This window comes from Fusarium flagelliforme (genome assembly GCF_020744385.1).
Source record: "Fusarium flagelliforme strain FIESC 12 MPI-CAGE-AA-0113 chromosome Unknown B0J16scaffold_8, whole genome shotgun sequence".
NCBI classification, from domain to species: Eukaryota; Fungi; Ascomycota; class Sordariomycetes; order Hypocreales; family Nectriaceae; genus Fusarium; species Fusarium flagelliforme.
Genome location: NW_025763510.1, coordinates 1,913,113 through 1,933,843, shown reverse-complemented (window position 1 = coordinate 1,933,843; position 20,731 = coordinate 1,913,113). Strand labels below are relative to the sequence as shown.

Here is a 20,731-nt window from a genome sequence, read left to right as displayed (position 1 = left end):
AGGTAATACTCAGCATATGATCTCGCCCGGCCTTGAGAATGTAAAGAAATGTCGAATTGAGAGCTCTAAGAAGTTTTATCAATAGAAAAGAAGCACGCATACGCTCCAATGCGAAACATTGATTGCATATTGGATAGTGCGCTTGAGTTTGAAGTTACTTCCGTATGGGACAAGGGTTAAATATGGGAGTCGAAGCAGGCTTCAACCACAAGGACAAAATTGCGTTTTCGAATAAGGAAAACTGCACAAGATTTATATGAGAGAATTTTATCGTACGCCGTATTTGCCTTGGTTGTTGTACTTTTGATATAGATAGTAACCGAACATGTACAGGAATCCCAATCAGAAGGACAATACTGTACAAAACAGAGTTGCACACAGACGTGAAGGTTCGACAATAGCAGTAACAACGCACTCAGTCTTAGTTACATTAAAACTAGGTCAAGCATAAACTGTACTGTATGCAGTCTAAAGCGAGAGGGTAAAAAAAAGTTCCTATTCAGATTGGCATTTGGATAAAACACCAAAACAGAGGTTTAAGTAGCAAAAAACATACAACAGCGGGGATTCGCTGGTCGTCACCGACCCAACTACTAATCCGCCGGTTAGTGGCTTGACTATGGGAGAGCGGACGGGATCCCGTATTTTCCACTACCTTTGGTCGTATGTACCGTGATAGCACAATAATCTGACTTATATCGACTTGCTGCTGCTGATCATAAGTCCAGCTGTGTCTTCACGCAAACAAGCAATGCTCACGCTACCAGCACGATATGTTTTTACGAGACTTATATACACCCGGTTGCACTTCGGTCACTCTTGGTGCCTCAAATTTGTTTGGTGTAGGACCAATCAGAACCTCCGTGCTTAGAAATGTTCATGCTTAAGGGTCTTTTGCTTCAAAAATACAATGATGAAGTCATATAGAGTATCCATTGGGGGCGGTCGGATTGGAAACCTTGTTCTGCATCTTTACGTACTACAAATCTCAAGGCAACCAGAAATCGCATGCTCTCATTGCTCCCGAAATGGTACGTTCCAAGGAACTTTGAGAGCGCATTGTCCATTGTCGTGAGTTTCCCAAGAAACCTTGGCACGTAGAGGTGGTTTGTAAGGAACATCTCTTTAAACGAGCTATGATATCATGCGTCTGGGTCAAGGCTTGCTTCATTCAGATCAACACCAGGACGATTCAAGATCTGCATAAACATGCGTACTGCCTCACTTCCATGAACCCATGGTACAATTAATCGATATTCAGGTTCGTTTCATAGCCTGGATGGTCTGGAAAGCACGGCTGGCTAGTGTTGATAATCCTTGAAATGTGGTCGAGCCGCTGTCATGTCACTGCTTTCAGGGTAGCTGAGCCACGACTATCATCTGAACACCCACCATTGAAAGCCAGCGATGAACGTGAACAGCCCTAGGCATTGCCCATATTTGTATCGAAGTTGACACTTAGGACGACGGGGATCATTACTAGGTCCCGAAGCCACGTTCAAATCTTCAATGCCAGTCTAGCCACGTTAAACCACCCGGATGTTGTTTGGCATCATCCCACAGACAGGGTTACCCTCCGAAGCTTTTGCTCTGACGTCCCCCACGGGCTTATGTTCTAATTATGGCTTAATGAGTCGCCTCATTTATTCGACGAGTCTTCTACTGATTCTGTCATCATTAGAGAAGAGACGCAAGGTACAGAATCATCTGCAGGTTACAGGAACCTTTATCGAGGCTACAAGGATTATGCTCCGATCAGGTTAGGCTATCGGCGCCTCTTGATTCTAGCGTAACACTGACTTCAACTTGTCGTTTTAGTGGCTCGCCAGCCCTGGAGATCTAGTCTACAGCCAACAGACAGAAGACAACCCACGGAACCTCTCCTTTTGCTGGAGATTGAAGAGAAGCTGAATGTTCTAGCTAAAACCGAGATCATCAGTGACGGCTCGCAGCATTCGGAGTTTACGGGCACTTGGGGGAAGCCGAGCTGTAAGAAGCGAGATCGGGCTAGGCAGCTTTGTAATATGGATTAAGCCAAGCTCACTAAAACTAACGTTACCAAGACCACCTAACGATAGGTCCCCAGACGGCCAGGCCCGACCTTCTGACTCTCTAAGCCACAAGGCGAGGCGTTACAGCCGCTGAAGAGGTACCTAAGTCCCAAGCTAAGCCTAGGGATGCTGAGCTTAGATTAGCTACGCCGTACTGTTTTACGACCTGGGGCGCCAAAATAAAGTAGTCTGGATGCTGGTCTTGATCAGCGTAAAGTGATCAAGTCATTCCGTCTCCATGCCTCTAGCGGTTGCTTTTTCTAGTACGCCGATGGAAATCTTAGTCATGCCTCAGGCAGAAAGCTCCGACGCCGCCCCCCGAGCATCCCCATCCATGCATGGCCCGTTCCATTTCCAATCCAATTCATCAGGACCCATAGCAGGTCTCAAGGCCAGCGTCATTCCTTCCTCCTCCCTCCTCCCTTTTTATCAATACTGCCGCTCTTCCTCACGCCGATCTTTTATTCATCTTCAATCACCTCTTAGCCGTTGAATATGGCAGCGAATCTCTAATCAAAACCCTACCAAGTCTTTCCGTCTCCACCTACCCGGCCGTTTCTAAGTCTCGCGATGCCGTCCCAAAAGAACTCGAATGGCACCGGCGGCCAGGTCAGCCACCGTTTGCGCAATTTCTTCCGTATGAACACTGGAGGTAGTACTGGCAGTGCTTCTAGCGATAAGGATAAAGAAAAGGAAAAGGAAAAGAGCTCGACCGTTACCACACCCGATCCCTCGAAATCTCGTCACACCAAGTTCTTTAGTAATACAGTTGGCCGCCTGCGCGCGCACACCGTGGCAAGCGAAGGCAACCAGTTGGAGGAGGCTATGAGCCCTACGGCTCACGCGAACCCTTATTTTGCCCATCAAGGCCAACCAGGACTGCGTCACCATAATTCCGACTCTGTTCCCCCGAGCCCCCCGGATACGCCAAGTCTGAAGATCCAAGCACCGGATGGCACCACCACAACCGACCAAGCTACCAGCGAGACCAAAGAGGAGCTTGCCAGGAGACTTAGAAGAGTCGCCAGCGCACCCAACGCTCAAGGCTTGTTCTCCAAAAATGACCCTAACAATGAACGCCCTGCGACTGCCGAGCTTGGTAAGGATCCTCTTCTTACAAGTTCTGGCGCGCTTGGCCTCATAGAACCGGCCAAGACCTCTCAAGCTGAAGACCCGATCAAGCACGCCAACCCAGACGACGTTCTTGCTGCTCTACCAGCTCCCAACATGTCAATGGCCTTCCGTCGAACCTATAGTTCCAATTCGATCAAGGTCCGAAACGTTGAAGTTAGCCCTTCTAGTTTCGACAAGATAAAGCTTATTGGAAAGGGAGACGTTGGTAAAGTCTACCTTGTGAGGGAGAAGAAGAGTAGTAGGCTTTATGCCATGAAGAGTACGTCAATGTCAGACCTTTAATTGCGACTATAACTAACTATCTACAGTACTGAGTAAGAAGGAGATGATCAAGCGAAACAAGATCAAGCGAGCTCTCGCCGAGCAGGAAATTCTCGCGACAAGCAACCACCCCTTCATTGTCACATTATACCACTCATTCCAGTCAGAAGACTACCTTTACTTGTGTATGGAGTATTGCAGTGGCGGCGAGTTCTTCCGCGCTCTCCAAACACGCCCTGGAAAATGCATCCCCGAAGAGGACGCTCGATTCTACGCTGCTGAGGTGACTGCAGCGCTGGAGTACCTGCATCTTATGGGATTTATTTACCGAGATCTGAAGCCCGAGAGTATGTTGCGAGATCGTGCTTACAAATGCACAGCTGACCCTTTTTGTAGATATTCTACTTCACCAATCGGGCCATATTATGCTTTCGGACTTTGACTTGTCCAAGCAGTCAGACCCTGGTGGCAAGCCGACCATGATCGTTGGCAAGAATGGAGCTCGGACGGATGCCTTACCAACCATCGACACACGTTCATGTATTGCCAACTTCCGAACCAACTCTTTTGTAGGCACAGAGGAGTACATTGCTCCGGAAGTTATTAAGGGTAGTGGCCATACAAGCGCAGTCGATTGGTGGACCCTAGGTATCCTTATTTACGAAATGCTATACGGTACAACGCCTTTCAAGGGCAAGAACCGTAACGCAACTTTCGCCAACATCTTGAGGGAAGATATTCCATTCCCCGACCATGCCGGTGCACCACAGATCTCCAAGTAAGTCTCAAGTGAAAGAGTTCGCTCTGACTGTTTCTGACCGCGCCACAGCCTCTGCAAGTCCTTGATTAGGAAACTACTCATCAAAGACGAGAACCGACGACTTGGCGCCCGAGCTGGTGCATCAGATATCAAGGCGCATCCATTCTTTAGAACAACACAATGGGCACTGATTCGCCACATGAAGCCACCGATCGTCCCCCATGCTGGACGAGGAGTTGATACCGTCAACTTCCGAAACGTGAAGGAGAGCGAGAGTGTTGATCTTTCAGGTTCAAGGGCAATGAACCTAAAGGGAGTGCCTTTGGACAGCGGACTGGCCACTCCTGGTGGTGAAATTGCCGACCCATTTCTAGAGTTTAACAGTGTCACTTTACATCACGATGGTGACGACGATCACCACCGTTGATTTTGGAACGCAGACTTCCACTGAAGAAATTCGAAACATTCTCATTACTGGTTAGCCTTCATCATCGATTGGACATGTTGTCGTACGTATACGCATGGGATTACGATCTGGAATTCTTGCACTGGGGCGTCTATTCTTTTTCTTTTTCAGTCATTCGACACACTTGACACTCCTTAGGAAGACCGCTGGTTAGAAGGAGAGAGAGGAGAGAAAGCAACGGAAGAAAGGGGATGTGGGGGCAAGAAAAGGGAGCGAAGGGGGGAAGAATGAAAGAGACGAAACAGGAAGTCTCCACATCCTATCTACAGTTGTCGCTGTTAAAATGGCGTCTGGTCTGGCGTTACGGGAAGAGCGGGAAAGAGCCATTTTATGTAAAGTTACCGTTCAATAAAGATGACGAGCCATGCACGAACGATGGCTATTTTGATAAAGACAGAATTGGTGGCATGTCTTGGATGTTCGGTACAAGTGACAGGAGTCGAGAAAGCAGATGAAGATGCTATTGACATGCCTTGGGCTTACCTACCCCAACAGATCCAGGAACAACCCCGTGGGATTCGGGTTCCGTCGAGAAGTTGTCACAGGCTATTTATGTAATTACACTCTACAGGTAAAAATGTCGCGTGCTGAGATTCCTTCGCCATTTGGGTCATCTGCGCCTAGGAAGTTGGCACATGACCATACCTGAACACTTGCTTATGGAGGCTTAGAGGAACATCTGCCTAGTGAGACATTCCCGAACCCTGAAAAGCTCAGGATTGAGGACATCTACCTGGAAAAATATGGAGAAATAATTCTTTGTGAACTTCTCGCATGACGAGACTTGTGCTCATGAGGCTTTGGAGAGAATTATAGCGAGAGACTCAAAAGGGTGAAACTCCCCCATATCGGGGTTAAGTTAGTCTCAGAAAGTTAATAATTGACAGAATCCTTGGCCAGACCTTTTCTTTCAGAGTGATTGATTTGGCCCTTTTGAACTCACTGAAACAAGATAGGAGCAAAGATGTCACGATATCCTCCGGCTCCGGAGCCTCGACACCGGACAACTCGCAGGCGATCCTCAGATCGGGTCATTCCCGGGTCTAGCAGACCATATATCCTAGAATGGAATGCCCAGAACTGTCGACAGAAGGAAATATTCACAGCTGAGGAGTTCCAAGAAGAGATGGGCGCAGTGGAAAGACCGGGCTGGAAAAGGATTGCTCTTGTAAGGGGCGAATGCGACATGGGCGTCTTGCTTGGGATGGAACTGGACAAGAAAAAGGGAGGATGGATTTGGGAATTTCCTGAGACGGAAATAAGGAGAAAAAGGTTGGATGCTGGTGATGGCGACAACAAAGACAAGGACGATGAGAGTGGTGATGATCAAGACGAGGGGATTAGGATCTGCCGTGCATCGCTCATGGTCAAAGAACGACTTCCTATTCTCCTTTTAGACGGCCTTCCATTTCGATTATCATCGCGACCCCATCGACCTGCAAGAATTCCAAGCAATACTGTTCCAGACAGAAGCAAACAGGGGAAACGTCCCCCAACAAGATCCGCGCTGGAAGACTCCCTGTGGCAGACGCTCGTCGAGCTTCGGCCCATAGAAGACCTGGTAGCAGAGCTCATATACGATACCTGGCTTCAGAAGCTCGACTCTTTACCTCCTCTGGGATCTGACTCGGTGGACGTCCAGTGGACTATCGCTCGCGCTCTCGAAACAAATGCCGATAACGCAAGAAGCATGGAACGACGAGGTCAGTTCAGCAGCATCACATCCGCCGACTGGGGAAACCTTGCGGAACGTCTTCAAAGACGTATCCAGATCTCAGTGACAGTAGCTCTTCAAGCACATGCTCAACAGGCGCAAGACGAACCCAAGGACGCGAACGCGCGAAGTCTTGATCGCATAGCATATTTGGGTGGTCTCTTACTTCCATTAACGGTTGTATCTGGAATCTTGTCTATCGAGAGTTCATACGGACCCGAAGGATCATCGTTTTGGGTGTTCTGGCTAGCATCAGGCCTGTGTTCGATTATAGCACTCCTCGTCATCTATGCCGACCACCTCCGGACCTTGGATGTGTGGATGGAAGTAGCAGCGACCGAAATCCTAGATCTGGATCACAATAAGCGATTTCAAGCAAACCGAACACCACGAAGACGGGAATATCACAGCAGTGGAGATCCAGAGCGTGGAGAGGCGAGGTTGACAACGGCGTCTGATGGAGGAGTGTACGTGGTGCAGCATCGAGGTGATGGTACACGAGGTAGAACGTGGAGGAGAAGAGAATTGGGATGGCTTGGGGCGATGAAGAAGATGAGTGGATGGTATCGGTGGAGGGGAAGTCCAGGATTGGAGTTTCGGATGCCAGGTTGGGAGAAGAAGGTGAAGCATTTGGTATGGTGATGAATATGTCTTCGCATAGAGAATAGACTATATATACGCACCAACATGCCCGTATACGTATCAGACTGTCACAGCGCTGAGTGAGTCTTTTTGAAGCTGATATTTTGAATTCGACTGGAGACCACGCCCCGCCTTCGTATTAAAAAAGATAACCATTTCCATAGCATCCATGCCTTCTGTAGATCCTCAATTCGTACACGCACGGAATTAAGCCATGCTTCGTTCCTTTCGACCTAAGCCTACACACGGTCCACGCTTGAGCGACGTCCACCGAGGCCGATCTTCTCCTTACCGTCCATCCAAGGTCGTAGGCACTCTGGTACGGCGACAGTCTTGGCCTCCTCATCCCATCCATTCTCCAACAGAGCTGCTATCACACGGGGAACAGCCAGAGCAGTGCCGTTGGCGGTCCATGGGAAGGCAAGCTTTCCATCGACGCGGGTCCTTGTGCCGAGACGGCGAGTTTGGTAGTCGGTGCACATGCTAGCTGATGTGACTTCGCCCCAGTTGTCGCGGCGGCTAGGGAAGAAGGCCTCCATGTCGACCTTGCGGGTTGCTGAGGCGCCTAGATCATGGGATGGCATTGAAAGAATACGGCAGTGAAGACCAAGTGAGAGGAGAATCTCGGTCTGCATGTCGAGCATCTCATCAAAGATATCCTGAGCCGCGTCCTCATCTGGTGCTGTCCAAGCAAACATCTCGACTTTGGTAAACTCGTGTACACGGTACAAGCCCTTGGTATCTGCGCCACGGGCACCAGCCTCAGCACGATAGCAGCGGGAGACGGCAACGCGCTTAAGGGGAAGGTCCTCGGAGTCGATGGTGGTGTTGGCCTTCATTCCCGCAAGAGCGATTTCGGAGGTTCCAGTAAGGCACATCTCGGGGACACCACGCTCAGCATCGTCAGCAGATTGAGCGATTGTGTAGACTTGTTGTTCGCCGTTCAGATCACGAGGCTGGAATCCGCACGCCGCACCAATGTGGCTGTAGACCATGCTGGGGGGCGATACTTGTGTCCAACCATGACGGGTCGCTGTCGCAAGAGCAAACTGAATCAAAGCTTGCTCAAGTTGAGCAGCTTCACCAAGAAGATAATACCAGCCCCATCCTGAAGCAGTAGCAGCTCCGGCAAAATCGAAGATTCCAAGCTCAGTTCCAATGTGAACATGAGAGCGCCAAATCTTGTCTTCGGGAGATTCTTTGAAAGTGGGTGGATCGTTGATATAGCTCATCACCTCAAACTCACTTCCCTTGGGAGTATCCGGATGAGTGAGATTGGGTAGTTCTAGCGCAAGCTCTTCCATCTGCGTAACTGCCTCAGACTCTCCCTTCTCAATTGAAGAGAGGTTCTGCTTCAGTTGTCGAGCCTCGTCCTGAATTTGCTCACGGGTCAATTGTCGCACTTCCTTGAGGTCCTCATCGCCGCTGCTAGTAGCCGGGTTCGCAAGTTGTCGCCTCAATAGATTTGATCGCTCACGCAGCGCGCGGCCTTGTCGCTGAAGATCCTGCCATCTCGCATGCAACTCTAGAATCTTAGCTGGGTTCTGTGCTTGTTTGCGATAATTGCGCTCTACGCAAGTCTGCTGATAAAGGTCTGCATGTTGACGAATGTGCTTGATATCGACAATAGGCTTTGGCGCTGATGGTGGTCGCTTGGCGTCTGCGAAGCTACGAGTCAAAGCTGGGTGAGTCCTTAATAGCCTCGGCTGCAAATTGCGACACCGCAGGCCCGATAATGTCCTGTTCATGGCGGCTGCTGAGTTGTGAGTGAGCAGCTCATATGAAGCATGATTGAGGTACTTGGAGCTGATCAGCAAGTTTGGGGTCGAAGCCTTAACAGTGGAGAGCTTGCTTAATGCAATTACCCGAGCCGTCCCGGACCGTCACGGTATTATCAACATCATCATATTGGAACGTCTTTATTCTTGGCAAAGGAGAAAACATGTCAATCAAGTCAATTGAGCTTATCAATCACTGTATCTGCTTGTGTAATGTGCCGGACTGGTAGGTGGGTGACTTGGGTTTGCTTGTCTACAGTTCTCGTGCACTTCGTCGAATCCTCATACCATCAGAAATCTTGACCATTTAAGCATAAGACACAAAACAATTTATATGTTTTGTCATATTCCACATCATCTGAACTGGATCAAGGCTTCTATATCGAGCCCCAGACACCCAAAGTCCAGTTACCATGATGTCCTCCACGACCATATCCTCCTGCCTGCATGCTCTGTCTCTGTTGCACCTTGTAATCAACTTCACTTGGTCGAGAAGCTCCATTCGCACCATGCTGTAGCCAGGCTTCTCTGTCAATTACTGCCATAGCGGGCACTTTGAGTTGGCAAAGCAAGCTACCACCAATCCAGGGGCCAAGGGTCTTGACTACGCGTATTTGGCCCTTCATCTGTGGGACTGTTTCTCGCTGTCGTTCAACCTTTGCTTCAATTGGATCATGCTCGTGCTTCGTATCGGCTGCGCCTTTTGGAGACGGGGCATGCTCGTCTTCGTTTTTTGATGAAGGTGGTGATCCTTCTGTTGGAGATGTGGTACTAGATTGTCGATGGAGTCTGGTAGTGCTTCTGTGTTTGTCCACGACTTTCCCAAATACTGGTTCCCATCCTCGTTTCTTCACGATAGCCGTTAAGTCGTCGATGATTCTTTGCTTAATACCCAAGATATTGGAGCAACCTCCTGTAAACATGATCCGCGACATGCAGATAGCGCGCACATCCAGCGGTAGCCGCAAGAGATGCTTGTATAAGAGGAGGTGCAGTGGGAGTTCGTCGTCGTCAAATGTCGCCCGGTCTGCTGAAGGATCGAAGAAGGTATCATCGCATATCTCTGCGAGCTTCTCAAAAGAAAGGTCAACCGTCAACGGACGAGATGCCGTGTTGATGGGTATTTGGGCAACCCCAGTTGGAAGGCCAGGTTGCGCTGACTCGGCTTCAATCTCTTCTTGCTCGTCCACGGTTTCCAGCTGAGTCGACTGTCGTTGGGCTGAACGGAACTCTGATGGCTTGCACCACATCAGCCGGCACATGGTATCTTCGCATTCTTTGAAACCAATCGCTCTTTTCTTGGTAGCGTCGTGCTCCCCTGGTATTAAGTCCTCCATGGTCGTATAGAGTGAATCGAGAAGGGCTTTGCCACCTCGAACTGTGCGCGTGGTCTTCACTTCCCGATATTCATAGATACTGGTGACCACAGTCTCTGCCCAACCCATGTCTATAACTAGGGCAGATCGGACACCTGCTGATATGGCTGACATGGTCGGCGTCGACATTAGCGACACAGTTGGTGACTGAAATCTGTTGAACATGATATCCAAAGTGGCCGTTAACAACGGTATAGGTACACCAGAATCCAGTACTAAACCAATCCTCCTTGGCCGAGAGTCAATGAGTAGGTATCTTTTTTGTGTAAGTACTCGTTCATTCAGTTTTAGAAACAACCTACCTTGAGAAAGCATCGCGAAGTATACGTTCCAGTTTATCCTGAAACGCACCGAGCTCAATTTCTCTCAAATCATATCGCCAAAACTCATGCTCCTTTGACCATTGCAGTCCAGCTGCCGGTTTTGATTGTTGCCAACCTCGAAAGTCTCCAGCTCGGCGTTGATCTTCTGGGCTGCACTGAAGGGCTGCCTTAGGAGACGTGTCGCCAGCAAACCCAACTCTGACGTGTCGTGATCCTATCTCAACAACGATAACCTCGTCATCTGCACGAATGGTTGATGGTGAGCCGTAGCTGGGTACGGGTGCAACAGAAGAGCGGTTTGGAGTGTGTGGAGTAGAGGGACCAGGCCCCTGAGGAGCACCTCCACGAATACTAGCGACACTTCTATGTGCGAGCGTAGTAGATGCCGCGTCTGAGGCCATGGCTGATGAGACGTCGTGAAATTTTTCTGTGTTTCCTCTAATATTTCTTTGGTCTTTGATTGTCGACGTTGGATGAAAGAGATACCCTGGTCTGGGCGCAGCCGTGCAACCTCACGCTGGTTGGTTGATGCATCTTTAAACGTCGGCGTTTATAGCGCCGATCTGCCGCCTACAAAAACATATGGCTGTGGTAACCGCAGCGACGTGGGCCTTGGAGGTCAGAATACTTGACTCGACCAACATAAGAGAAAATAATTTAGCCATTTTATTAGAGCTTGGATCGGCTCTAGGCTCTCTATTTCATTCCTCCTAAGCTAAGGTCTCAGCTTTTCTGCTAATTCCCATGGTGGGGCCGAGACCGTGAACTTCCACCTTCATACATCATCGACTATCAAATTGAAGGGGCAGACCGAGGGTTCTTGTGGGCTTCTTGAAGTTGAAATGGGTATCAAGGGGTAAGACTTCCTGAATACTCATTACTGTAATCTTTCTAATTCTTTCAGGATCCATCAAGAAATTGGTGGAGGTGATCGAGTCGCCTTGCTTAAACTCGCCGCCGAGTCTTTGGAGAAGCATGGGCGGCCTTTGCGAATTGCTATTGACGTTGCGATCTGGCAATTCCAAAATCAGGCAGCTCAAGGTACATATTTCATATACCCAAAGTGCTGTCTACCTGATCTTCTAACAGAAACCCAGGTGGCACCAATCCTGAAATCCGAACCTTGTTCTATCGTCTCGTTCGCCTCCTAGCATGTCCAGTCGAGCCTATCTTCGTTTTCGACGGCCCTTACAAGCCCGCAATCAAGCGCAACAAGCAATCCAGCCGAGGCAGCTCTTTTGCAAATGCACAGGCAAAAAGGCTGGTTCGACTGTTTGGCTGCACCATTCACGATGCGCCGGGAGAAGCAGAGGCAGAATGCGCTTTGCTACAGCAACATGGAATCGTGGATATGGTTCTGACTGAGGATGTTGATGCTCTGATGTTTGGATGCACAAAAGTTTTGCGAAAATGGTCACCGGAGTCGAAACGGGCCACGGAACCGACACACGTTTCGCTTCTCGATGCGGAAAAGCTAAAGCTTGGATCGCAAGGTCTTGATCGGGAGGGCATGGTGCTAGTTGCCTTGATGAGCGGCGGCGACTACAGTCCTGATGGGCTTCCTGGGTGCGGTGTCAAGGTGGCTCTCGAGGCCGCCAAAGCTGGGTTTGGTACAGAGCTCTGTCGTCTAAAGCCAACAGATAAGAACGCGCTTCAGGCCTGGAGAAATTCTTTGATACACGAACTACGCACCAACGAAAAGGGCTTTTTCAAACGACGAAGTCAGGCCTTGGTGATCCCAGAAACATTTCCTGACTTCAAGATCCTGCGCTACTACACACACCCTGTTGTTTCACCTCTGGAGAGCTTGGATGGGATTCGTGAAAAGGTACATCAGAAAGGCGAGATCCAGGCCCAGGAGTTACGAGAGTTTACCCGCGAAGTCTTTGGCTGGGACTACCGAATAGGTGCCTTGAAGTTCTTGAAAGTCTTATCTCATGCAGCATTTGTCCAGAAGCTTCAAGCTGCAGGGGGGGAAGACCATGCCGGACTAATTAAAGGCGTCACGATTGCCAAAAAGGATGTTAACCACGATATGGTCCCCGTTGTTCGACTACAACATGTTCCAATTGATGTTGTACCAATCGACCTGTCCAAGGAAGAGGAAGAAGAAATCCTACAAGCCCGAACCGGGCTTGCATTAAACAGTGATGACGAAGTGGAAGACACAGAAAACATTGAAGAGCCTGTAAACGCAAAGAGTCGGAGCAAGCCATACGATCCATCCCTTCCACTGGGTGTTTGGGTAATAAACGCCTTAGCAGAAACCTGCAAGCCATCTGCTGTTCAGCAGGCCTTGATAAAGGCCAAGATTCGAGAAGGGGGCCTTCGCGAAGCAAAACAACCGAGAGCGAAGAAAACCGATAAGACGAAATCAGGGATGCCGGCTGGTGCACTTAACAAGTTTGTGCGAGCGACAAAGCCTCATGCTACATCTACGGCAGCTACAAAAACGACTGTTACAAAGGAAGATAAATCCACTTCGCCGACCCGTGCAACAAGAACCCGCCGTCTACGAATACCGCCGCCTTTGGAGCCAAGTAAGCAACCTATGTCCACCTTGGAGAACCACACCAGGCAGACTGCAACCCCTTGGTCACTTGCCAGCTCACAGGTGACGCCTAGGACCCGAAGCTCTACAGACGGACCACAGCAGGCGATTGTTATCACATCTAGTCCGCCCTGTGCAGCAGAGTCGCCTCCCCCTTCGCCATCACCACCGCCAAGAGCTCGTGCCTCTGCTTCTCAGCGACAGTCTGACACGATGCGTACAACGGTTGTCTCGGGCGGTTCTCCGCAAAGGTTGAAAGGTGCCACCCGGAATAGCATACGTTCGATGCAAGCAGCTTCTTCCCAGTCGTCCCAGCCAGCTAAGTTGAAGCAGACTTCTATGGACATGTTCACTAGAAAGTCCAAGAACGCGAGCTGCTCTCAGCCTTCTCTCACAAAGCCTCCACCTCCGCACTCACCTCCCAGGCAACAGCCCAAAACAAAGGCAGCTTTTGACGATGACTTTGATAGCGACTCATCATCTGATCTTGTTCCACTCTCGTCCCTCATCTCCCGCTCCTCCACATCTCCTGGCAAGCGACAACAAGAGTCTCTTCCACCAAACCGAAACTCAACTCCCAGTCCTGTCCCTGCGCGGAAGAAGAAGTTACTCATCCCGAGGGCCAGTGCTGTTGGTTTCTTCAAAGAGGTCGAGGTAGACGCCGAAGAGCGCGATGAGTTGATAGCTAGGGAGACAGCAACTCTGCAGCGTAAAGGGGTCAGAGCGAACGTTGTTCGGGTGAGCGATGTTGGATTTATAGATTTGACCCAGGATGATTAAGAATTTGACACACGAACAAGCATGGGGGTGGCGTTTTGAGCATTGGTTTATAGGCGTTACATAGCGAACAGCATGGTCATCGAGCATCGCTCATGGTATATTACAACAGATTAAATGAGAAGATTTGTCGTATTGTTACGACTTATAATGGCGAGACTATCATCTCGACCTGAGTGTCCTATAGTAAAAGTATAATATTACAAACCCCACAAATGGGGTACCCAAACCTATCCGAACTCCTATACAATGCATACCACGCTTTTTATCCTTTTCCTGTTATCCAGTCTATTCTAGATCCGATCAGCAGAATCATATTCCACCCATCTCAAGATCCGGGTCGACCTCTGTACCCAAATCCCGGTCTTCAACAAAACGTCGCCCAACAAGGTCATCGGGCAAATACGTCTGTTTCACTCGTCCATCACGGTAGTTTGGTGGATACTTGTATTCAGCTCCATATCCCATATCACGCATGAGTCGTGTAGGCGCATTGCGCAGATGCAGAGGCACAGGTAGACCGGCTACACCTGGTTCGCGAAGAGCTGCGTAGGCATTGTTGAGAGCGCGGTACGCTTTGGTACTCTTCGGCGCGTTGCACAATGCGAGGGCGCAGTGTGCGAGAGGAATGCGTGCTTCAGGCATGCCGATTTGCTGAGTAGCTGTATATGTAGCCGTTGCGAGAGGCAGGAGGGTGTTATCTGCCAGTCCGACGTCTTCAGAGGCGATGACAACCATGCGCCGGGCAATAAATAGAGGATCCTCGCCTGATTGAAGCATGCGGGCGAGATAGTAGAGTGCCGCATCGGCATCGTTTCCTCGTACAGACTTGTGAAAGGCAGAAATGGTGTCGTAATGTTGGTCTCCTGCACGGTCATATACAAGGGTCTTCGTAAGAGCGGCCTTGATATCCTCTTGAGTGATACCATCACGTTTCGTGAGTGAAAGAGCCAATTCGAGGAGGTTCAAAGCAGTGCGAGCGTCGCCATCGGCGAAGCGGGCAAGATATGTGACCATGGCTTCATCCAGAAGTGGTGTTGATGGATATACCGCCTCTTCCTCCTTGATCGCTCGCTGCAAAATACGCACCACATCCTCAGTTGTGAGGGACCGGAGCGTGAATGTACGACAACGTGAGAGCAGAGCGCTTGCCACCTTGAAAGATGGGTTTTCCGTCGTAGCACCAATGAGAGTTACAGTGCCGGCCTCGACGGGCTTGAGAAACACATCCTGCTGGGCCTTGTTGAAGCGATGGATCTCGTCGCAAAAGATAATCGTCTTGCGGCCCGTAAGAGCGAGGTCGTTGGTCGCCTCCTGGAAGAACTTCTTGCATTCACTGACCCCTGTGCTGGTGGCATTGAGCTCAATGAACCGACTGCCAACCATGTGTGCGATACAGCGTGCTATTGTAGTCTTTCCCGTTCCTGACGCACCCCAGAGAATCATCGAAGGTACTTGATTCGACTCGATGAGGGATCGTAGAACGCCAGTCGGTCCAACAAGATCTTGTCCGCACACTTCATCGAGGGTTCGTGGTCGCATTCGTTCAGCCAAGGGCGCGGCTCGTTGTGTCTTTGTCTTTTTCGTCACTCTTCCATCCTGCTCAGTTGCTTTATCCCAGCCACTCGTTCCGTTGACAGCATCCCTAATCGTAGCGTCGTCGGCGTCCTTTGTGCTCCCTCCAAGTCCATCGCCAGGGCCCTCTTCAAACGTTCTTTTTCTCCCTACTATTGGCTGCAAAACTTCCTTAACCGACGTAGCTGTTCGGTTTTCAGAAGCAGCTTGTCGTTTCGGGGCGGGCGTAGAGAAGAAATTCGAGGCGTTTCTTTTTTGCGAATTACTTTGAGGCGTCTGTGACTGCGGCGGCGTTGGATCCTTCTCCTTATCTATCACGAATTTCTCGCATCCTGAGTCGATGTGGTTGTTGATCTCGGACGGCTTTACGGGCTTGTTGCAGATTGGGCAGTCAACTGCCATGGTCGCTGCAATTTGGCCGATGGCCGGATGATGACGGGTAAACTTTACTAGCTATGCAACCCGGCAGCGGTTGTCAATTCGTGTCGTGTCGTGTGGTTGTTGGTTGACTCCAAAGTTATAATTTGCAGAATCGAAGCTGGCTGCCAGAGGTTGAAAGCTGTACCTCACTACGCCCTATGGAGTAACGTTAAGTCGTAAAATACAGTGGAACGCAGCTGGAACGCGTTCAGGTCCAAGTCCGCGTAGAGTGAATTCGTGGGGACCAATCCAGGAACGGCGGCCCGCTCTCGGCTCCATAGAACCGGTAGTTCACTGGTTAACTTCCATCCACCAGGTTTACAAGAACGAACATCAACACCAAACAATTATCTCAGAGATATAATATAAGAAGAATAGTTTATTTTCATCAAAACCAAGGCGACAACTTTGAATAGTTGGGCTGACTAAAAATGCTAAAAAGCCCTGAGACATAACTCCATGTAATGCGCAACTGCCGCCATCCCTTTCTTTCAAATGCTAATTCCATAACGCCGATTGTCGCCAAGTTGATATAGTATATGATGCACTGACTTCCGGTCATATTAAGCTGAAGTCTTGAGAGATCGTACTTTGGGCGACGCGATGCTCGTCTCGGCTTTCCTCTTGCCCAGCACCGGTGTATTTTCGCGATCCCGTGTTGCTTCTGCGTGACATGAAGCATGATATGCACGATTACCGACTAGAACTGTGTCTAGCCATACCCATTCCTGTGCAGTGTCGAGCCATTTATTCTCAAAGCGATCCTGGCAAATTGGACAAACAAGGTTGATACCACGAGACGGGTCAGGAACGGGGATGTACTTGGGCTTGGCGGCTTCCGATGCTTTAACGGCCTGCGCGGCAACATCTTCGGTCGTTGGGACGTGGTCAACGTCGATGACCTCTCTTGACTTGAGCCACTCCTGCATCTTTGTTAGTAACTACAATATAGGGGATTTGAAGCTGGGACTGGTACTTACGCTTTGGTCAACGTACCAACTCCGGTGCATGCCTCGTTTCTCGGCCTCGTTGGTTCGTTGGTGGACACGGAAATGCCAGTCCATATGGGCAATCTTCTTCTTCTTCCCAGCCTCATCGTCTCGGAAGCGTCGACCGCATTGAGTGCAAGGCTGACCCAAGTCGTTATGTAGCTGTCGGATCAAGGAAGGCTGACAGGGTTGCTTGAGAGCGGCCACATTGATACCGCCTTGTTGTACTGGTGTAGGCGCAGGTGTAGGTGTAGGTGGCAGTAGGCCTGACTTTCGTAGTTGATCAAGGAGACTCCATGGCGCTGCTGCAGCTGCAGCTGGTGGTGGCACCGGTGTAGATGCTGCTGGCATGGTCGGTGTTGCTGACATTGTTGGTATATGCATACCTGGTATAGTCATGGCTGGCATCGCAGACATCGCAGGCATTGTTGGCTTTGGTGGTTCATGTTGAACAGGAGGCGGCTGCGGAGTGGGTGTCGAGTTTTGAGGAGTGGCCGACTGTCTTGCCATCAATGCTGCCAGCGCTCCCTTGCCCAATAGCGCATCAAGCGTCACACCTTCTTGCGCCGGAGCCGGAGCTGCGGGCTGAGGATGGGCTACGGACACTGGAGGCATTGGGATAGAGTGTGCTTGAACAGGCACAGGAGGAGTAGGCGCAGGCCTTTGGGTCAGAGGCGCCATCATGTTTACAGCAGCAAGTTCAGTTACTTTGTTCTTAATGAGCTCAAGCTGATCCGGGGGCAAGCTAGTGCTGTTCACAATGCCCTGCAGGTCATGAAGTGCTCTTAATCTAGTCTGAACACCAGGGTCATGGGGGTTCCTCGAGGCTTCCGCCTGCGTAGCAACAATTAGATTCCGAATGTCATTGCTCAATGACTGTCCTCCATTTGATGTGTATTGTTGAGCTGAATGACCCGGTGGGAGTCTCATTCCAGGTGGTGTCGGGGTGTCGCGATGCGGCACAGCAGATCGCGGTCGCCCAGGCATCATTCCCGCTTGGGGCATTGTTGCAGCTCGTGCCTTCAAGAGCGCATTCTCAATAGGTCGCACCAACTCGTGAGAAAACACAGGTCTGCTGTCCATAGATCCAGGAACAGGCTCCTTCCATGTTCTAAGCATTTCCTCCATTTTACGACGCACGGGCTGATCGACTACGGCGTATGATTCCATAAATGTTTTGAAGAGATTGCGACCGAAGTAGAGCGTGTATGGGGTGCCAACATTCTTGACAATCGAGTCTAGTACGTACAGAGCTGGGAGTTTCTTGCTTGGAGCCGCCTATAACGGGGATTAGCGATTGTACAGAGTAGGAAAGGATACGTCCTTTTGAACAGGACTCTGGGTCACAACTTACCTTGAGGATATGCTGCTGCAAAACTTCCGCGATGGCTAGGGCATGTTCAGTATTCTCTCGAGCAATAACAGTCAGGTTGCTAATCTCGAAGCGCAAATTGCCGGAAAGATCTTCCAGCGCAAGGCGGTAATCCTCCGCCACCTCAGCAGAGTCTCCAGACATGGTTGTGATGTTGAAGACGGGCGCAACTGGTCGTGTGAGGCGAAACGAAGGTATTGGTGATGTTTGGGACAGGCTAGGCGAAGCTAGGTGAGAGGCAGGCGCGGGCTAGGTAGGTACAGTACAGTCCCCGTCGGGTCAGCTCAGGAAGAGGATGGTGGATGCCTGAGGCTCCACTTAAACAAAATGGTATTGTCTTGACTCAAACGCGAAAGATAACGATTATTACCTACCTACCTAGGTAGGTATCCAAAAGTTTGACACAGGTTACAAGAGGGCAAAGGCTTTCTTTACATATATTCCCTGCTGTGGCAATAGCGACAAATGAATAGATACCTATTTTTGTTTGCTACTGCGACCTTTTTTTGATGTGCAAATATAGTATCAGCGCGTCCTTTGTGCTCTTTGTTCTTTTATTATAACCAAAGACGACACGGTCTGCAAGGAAATTAAATAAAAGACGAATCGTAGCATTGAGTAGTAGGGAGGGAGAGTCTTTAAATACATTTCTCGTATTTGAGTTTCTATTCTGAAGCATGTCTAGAATGCTCCAGGCATCCACTTCGTCTCTCGCGTGACAGCGCCCATGGTCTATTTTGATGAAGCATTCCTATCCAACCTTATCTCAACATCTACCCCAGGTGCAAAATATCACATACACCTGACATCCGAACTATATACCACTGACTGATACCTGAAGAGTGGAGGCGGAGTCTTGTAAAGGCGGATTCGATTTCTTTCATTACATGTGAACGACGATGTTCGACGGAAGGTCAAGACAAATCACAAGAAAATAAGCAAGGCACGTAGTTTAGCCGAGATCATGATATAACGATTGAAAGCTTGCTATGAAAAACTTAAAGAAGGTTGTAAATATAGGTCCTCCAAGCGGACCTCTGGGTATTTGACTCCTTATCCCCTAAACGCCGCTTAATTTTCTGTCCGTTTCCCTTCATATACGCAACGCCCTGGTAAATCCCCCTTTTCCCCTAGCAACTGGCTTAGAACCGAGACATGCGGGCCTCGGAATACATGCTTGGACTCGCAGGTCTTCGCACGTTGATGGGGTGCAGAGCTGTGTCAGGACGGCGAACTGCAGGTACAATCGGGCTGCGGCGGTCCATTTCGGAGTCGTCGTCTCGCTCATGATGGTAGTTGGCGGGTGCGTTTCGTTCAACATCATGATCATTGGCCATTGGGTGGCTGATGTGAGGTCGGCTGATCGGTTGGCTGATATTACGTCGCAGAGAGCCAGACTTGGGGTCATCCTTCTTCCAGAAGAAAGACATGAACGTCTTCTTAGGTTGTTCATCGTTGAAGGATGCGGTGTAGTTGGACTGTGCCTTGCCGAAAGAGTTGGAGTCATCTCGGCTTCGAGCCAGGGAGCCATCGGCGCGAATCATGCGAGCGTTGATATCGCGGTCGCGGAAGATGATGGAGCAGATGATGTTCAGCACACCAGAGGTGAGGGTTAGGATACCGGCTGCCAAGATCAGTCGCCAGAAGGGGAGGCCAATCTTGTCGTCGCGGTTGTAAGGAGAGTTGAGCTTTCCAAGGATATTGGATCCAATCAGAAGAAGACCGGCACCAAGCCAAGTGAGACCATGAGCATCGGAGAAGACGGGCCAATTCTTCTGGAAGTAGCCTTTGCAGAAAGGCAATTCGGATATAATGAGGAAAATGGTCGCGGAGCTTGTGAGAACCAAGGACATGGCTTCGAAGAAAAACCACCCGGCAGATCGGTTGATCTTGATGACGAGGATCCAGCAAGCGGCGGCGGCTGTAAGAAGGCTGATGATTGTGAGGACGCGAATGACCTGAAGCACAATCATGCCAGGACCGCGGATCTTTTCACCGAACATGGTCGGAGAAGTTGTTGTTTAGGATAGTAAGATAGAGTCTTTGCGTGTAAAAGAGAGTTCGGTTCGGATTCGAAAGTAGTGATCGAAAGGCAGGAAGCTGAGGGAAGAGATCAGAATGAGACTATAGTCGCAGTTTCTCTATATATAACTTACTGTATACTCTTGTGCTGGGTACAGAGTTTATCTGGGTAGATATATGAAAATGACCGGACAGTAAATGGGCGAAGTGTAAGTGAGTGGCTCAGGGTATATAAGTAAGTGAGTTGATGAGGCACAAATGAAAGTTGTATGATTGTGGAACCGGTCCGAACAGTCAATAAGTGAACAATAGGTAGGAACAGAAGGGAATTAATGACAGAAGGAATAAAGGGTGTCAATGAAGGTGATTGAACACCATTATTGTTAAGCTTTGAATGAATGGAGAACAATGGGAGAGTAGAAGAGGGGTTCGCTTGAACAGTTGGCCAGGGCAGACTTTAAAAGCAAAGACTGCCGTATAGTACAAAGGACAATTTGTAAGAGAGAATGCAGAGATGCAG

General features: G+C 49.7%; 7 protein-coding genes across 7 annotated transcripts; 3 read left to right on the top strand and 4 right to left on the bottom strand.

The window, feature by feature from the left end:
• Window positions 1-2,621: 2,621 nt before the first annotated feature.
• Window positions 2,622-4,633, top strand: B0J16DRAFT_274953 (kinase-like domain-containing protein; the record flags this gene model as incomplete). Its single annotated transcript, XM_046123691.1, has 4 exons — window positions 2,622-3,444; window positions 3,494-3,793; window positions 3,843-4,224; window positions 4,276-4,633. The coding sequence occupies 4 exons, from the start codon at window positions 2,622-2,624 to the stop codon at window positions 4,631-4,633; spliced, it is 1,863 nt and encodes a 620-aa protein (XP_045978080.1).
• Window positions 4,634-5,558: 925 nt separating this feature from the next.
• On the top strand, window positions 5,559-7,071 carry B0J16DRAFT_350784 (uncharacterized protein). Its single transcript, XM_046129096.1, has one exon. The coding sequence runs from the start codon at window positions 5,637-5,639 to the stop codon at window positions 7,026-7,028; it is 1,392 nt and encodes a 463-aa protein (XP_045978079.1). The 5' UTR covers window positions 5,559-5,636; the 3' UTR covers window positions 7,029-7,071.
• B0J16DRAFT_350783 (uncharacterized protein) lies at window positions 7,072-8,928 on the bottom strand. Its single transcript, XM_046129095.1, has one exon. It carries the CDS (start codon window positions 8,774-8,776, stop codon window positions 7,268-7,270), a length of 1,509 nt encoding a protein of 502 aa, XP_045978078.1. The 5' UTR covers window positions 8,777-8,928; the 3' UTR covers window positions 7,072-7,267.
• Window positions 8,929-8,958: 30 nt separating this feature from the next.
• Window positions 8,959-10,985, bottom strand: B0J16DRAFT_350782 (uncharacterized protein). Its single transcript, XM_046129094.1, has 2 exons — window positions 10,485-10,985; window positions 8,959-10,438 (listed from the first exon to the last, which is right to left on the bottom strand). Exons 1-2 carry the CDS (start codon window positions 10,904-10,906, stop codon window positions 9,184-9,186), a joined length of 1,677 nt encoding a protein of 558 aa, XP_045978077.1. The 5' UTR covers window positions 10,907-10,985; the 3' UTR covers window positions 8,959-9,183.
• A 93-nt stretch (window positions 10,986-11,078) lies between these two features.
• On the top strand, window positions 11,079-13,955 carry B0J16DRAFT_311791 (uncharacterized protein). Its single transcript, XM_046125010.1, has 3 exons — window positions 11,079-11,361; window positions 11,410-11,546; window positions 11,603-13,955. The coding sequence occupies exons 1-3, from the start codon at window positions 11,348-11,350 to the stop codon at window positions 13,834-13,836; spliced, it is 2,385 nt and encodes a 794-aa protein (XP_045978076.1). The 5' UTR covers window positions 11,079-11,347; the 3' UTR covers window positions 13,837-13,955.
• On the bottom strand, window positions 13,955-18,437 carry B0J16DRAFT_365373 (uncharacterized protein). The gene is made up of 4 exons (XM_046130006.1): window positions 18,172-18,437; window positions 16,809-18,095; window positions 16,419-16,751; window positions 13,955-15,861 (listed from the first exon to the last, which is right to left on the bottom strand). The coding sequence occupies exons 1-4, from the start codon at window positions 18,331-18,333 to the stop codon at window positions 14,146-14,148; spliced, it is 3,498 nt and encodes a 1,165-aa protein (XP_045978075.1). The 5' UTR covers window positions 18,334-18,437; the 3' UTR covers window positions 13,955-14,145.
• A 698-nt stretch (window positions 18,438-19,135) lies between these two features.
• B0J16DRAFT_350776 (uncharacterized protein) lies at window positions 19,136-20,683 on the bottom strand. Its single transcript, XM_046129093.1, has 2 exons — window positions 20,346-20,683; window positions 19,136-20,289 (listed from the first exon to the last, which is right to left on the bottom strand). Exon 2 carries the CDS (start codon window positions 20,190-20,192, stop codon window positions 19,332-19,334), a length of 861 nt encoding a protein of 286 aa, XP_045978074.1. The 5' UTR covers window positions 20,193-20,289; window positions 20,346-20,683; the 3' UTR covers window positions 19,136-19,331.
• Between the last annotated feature and the right edge of the window lie 48 nt (window positions 20,684-20,731).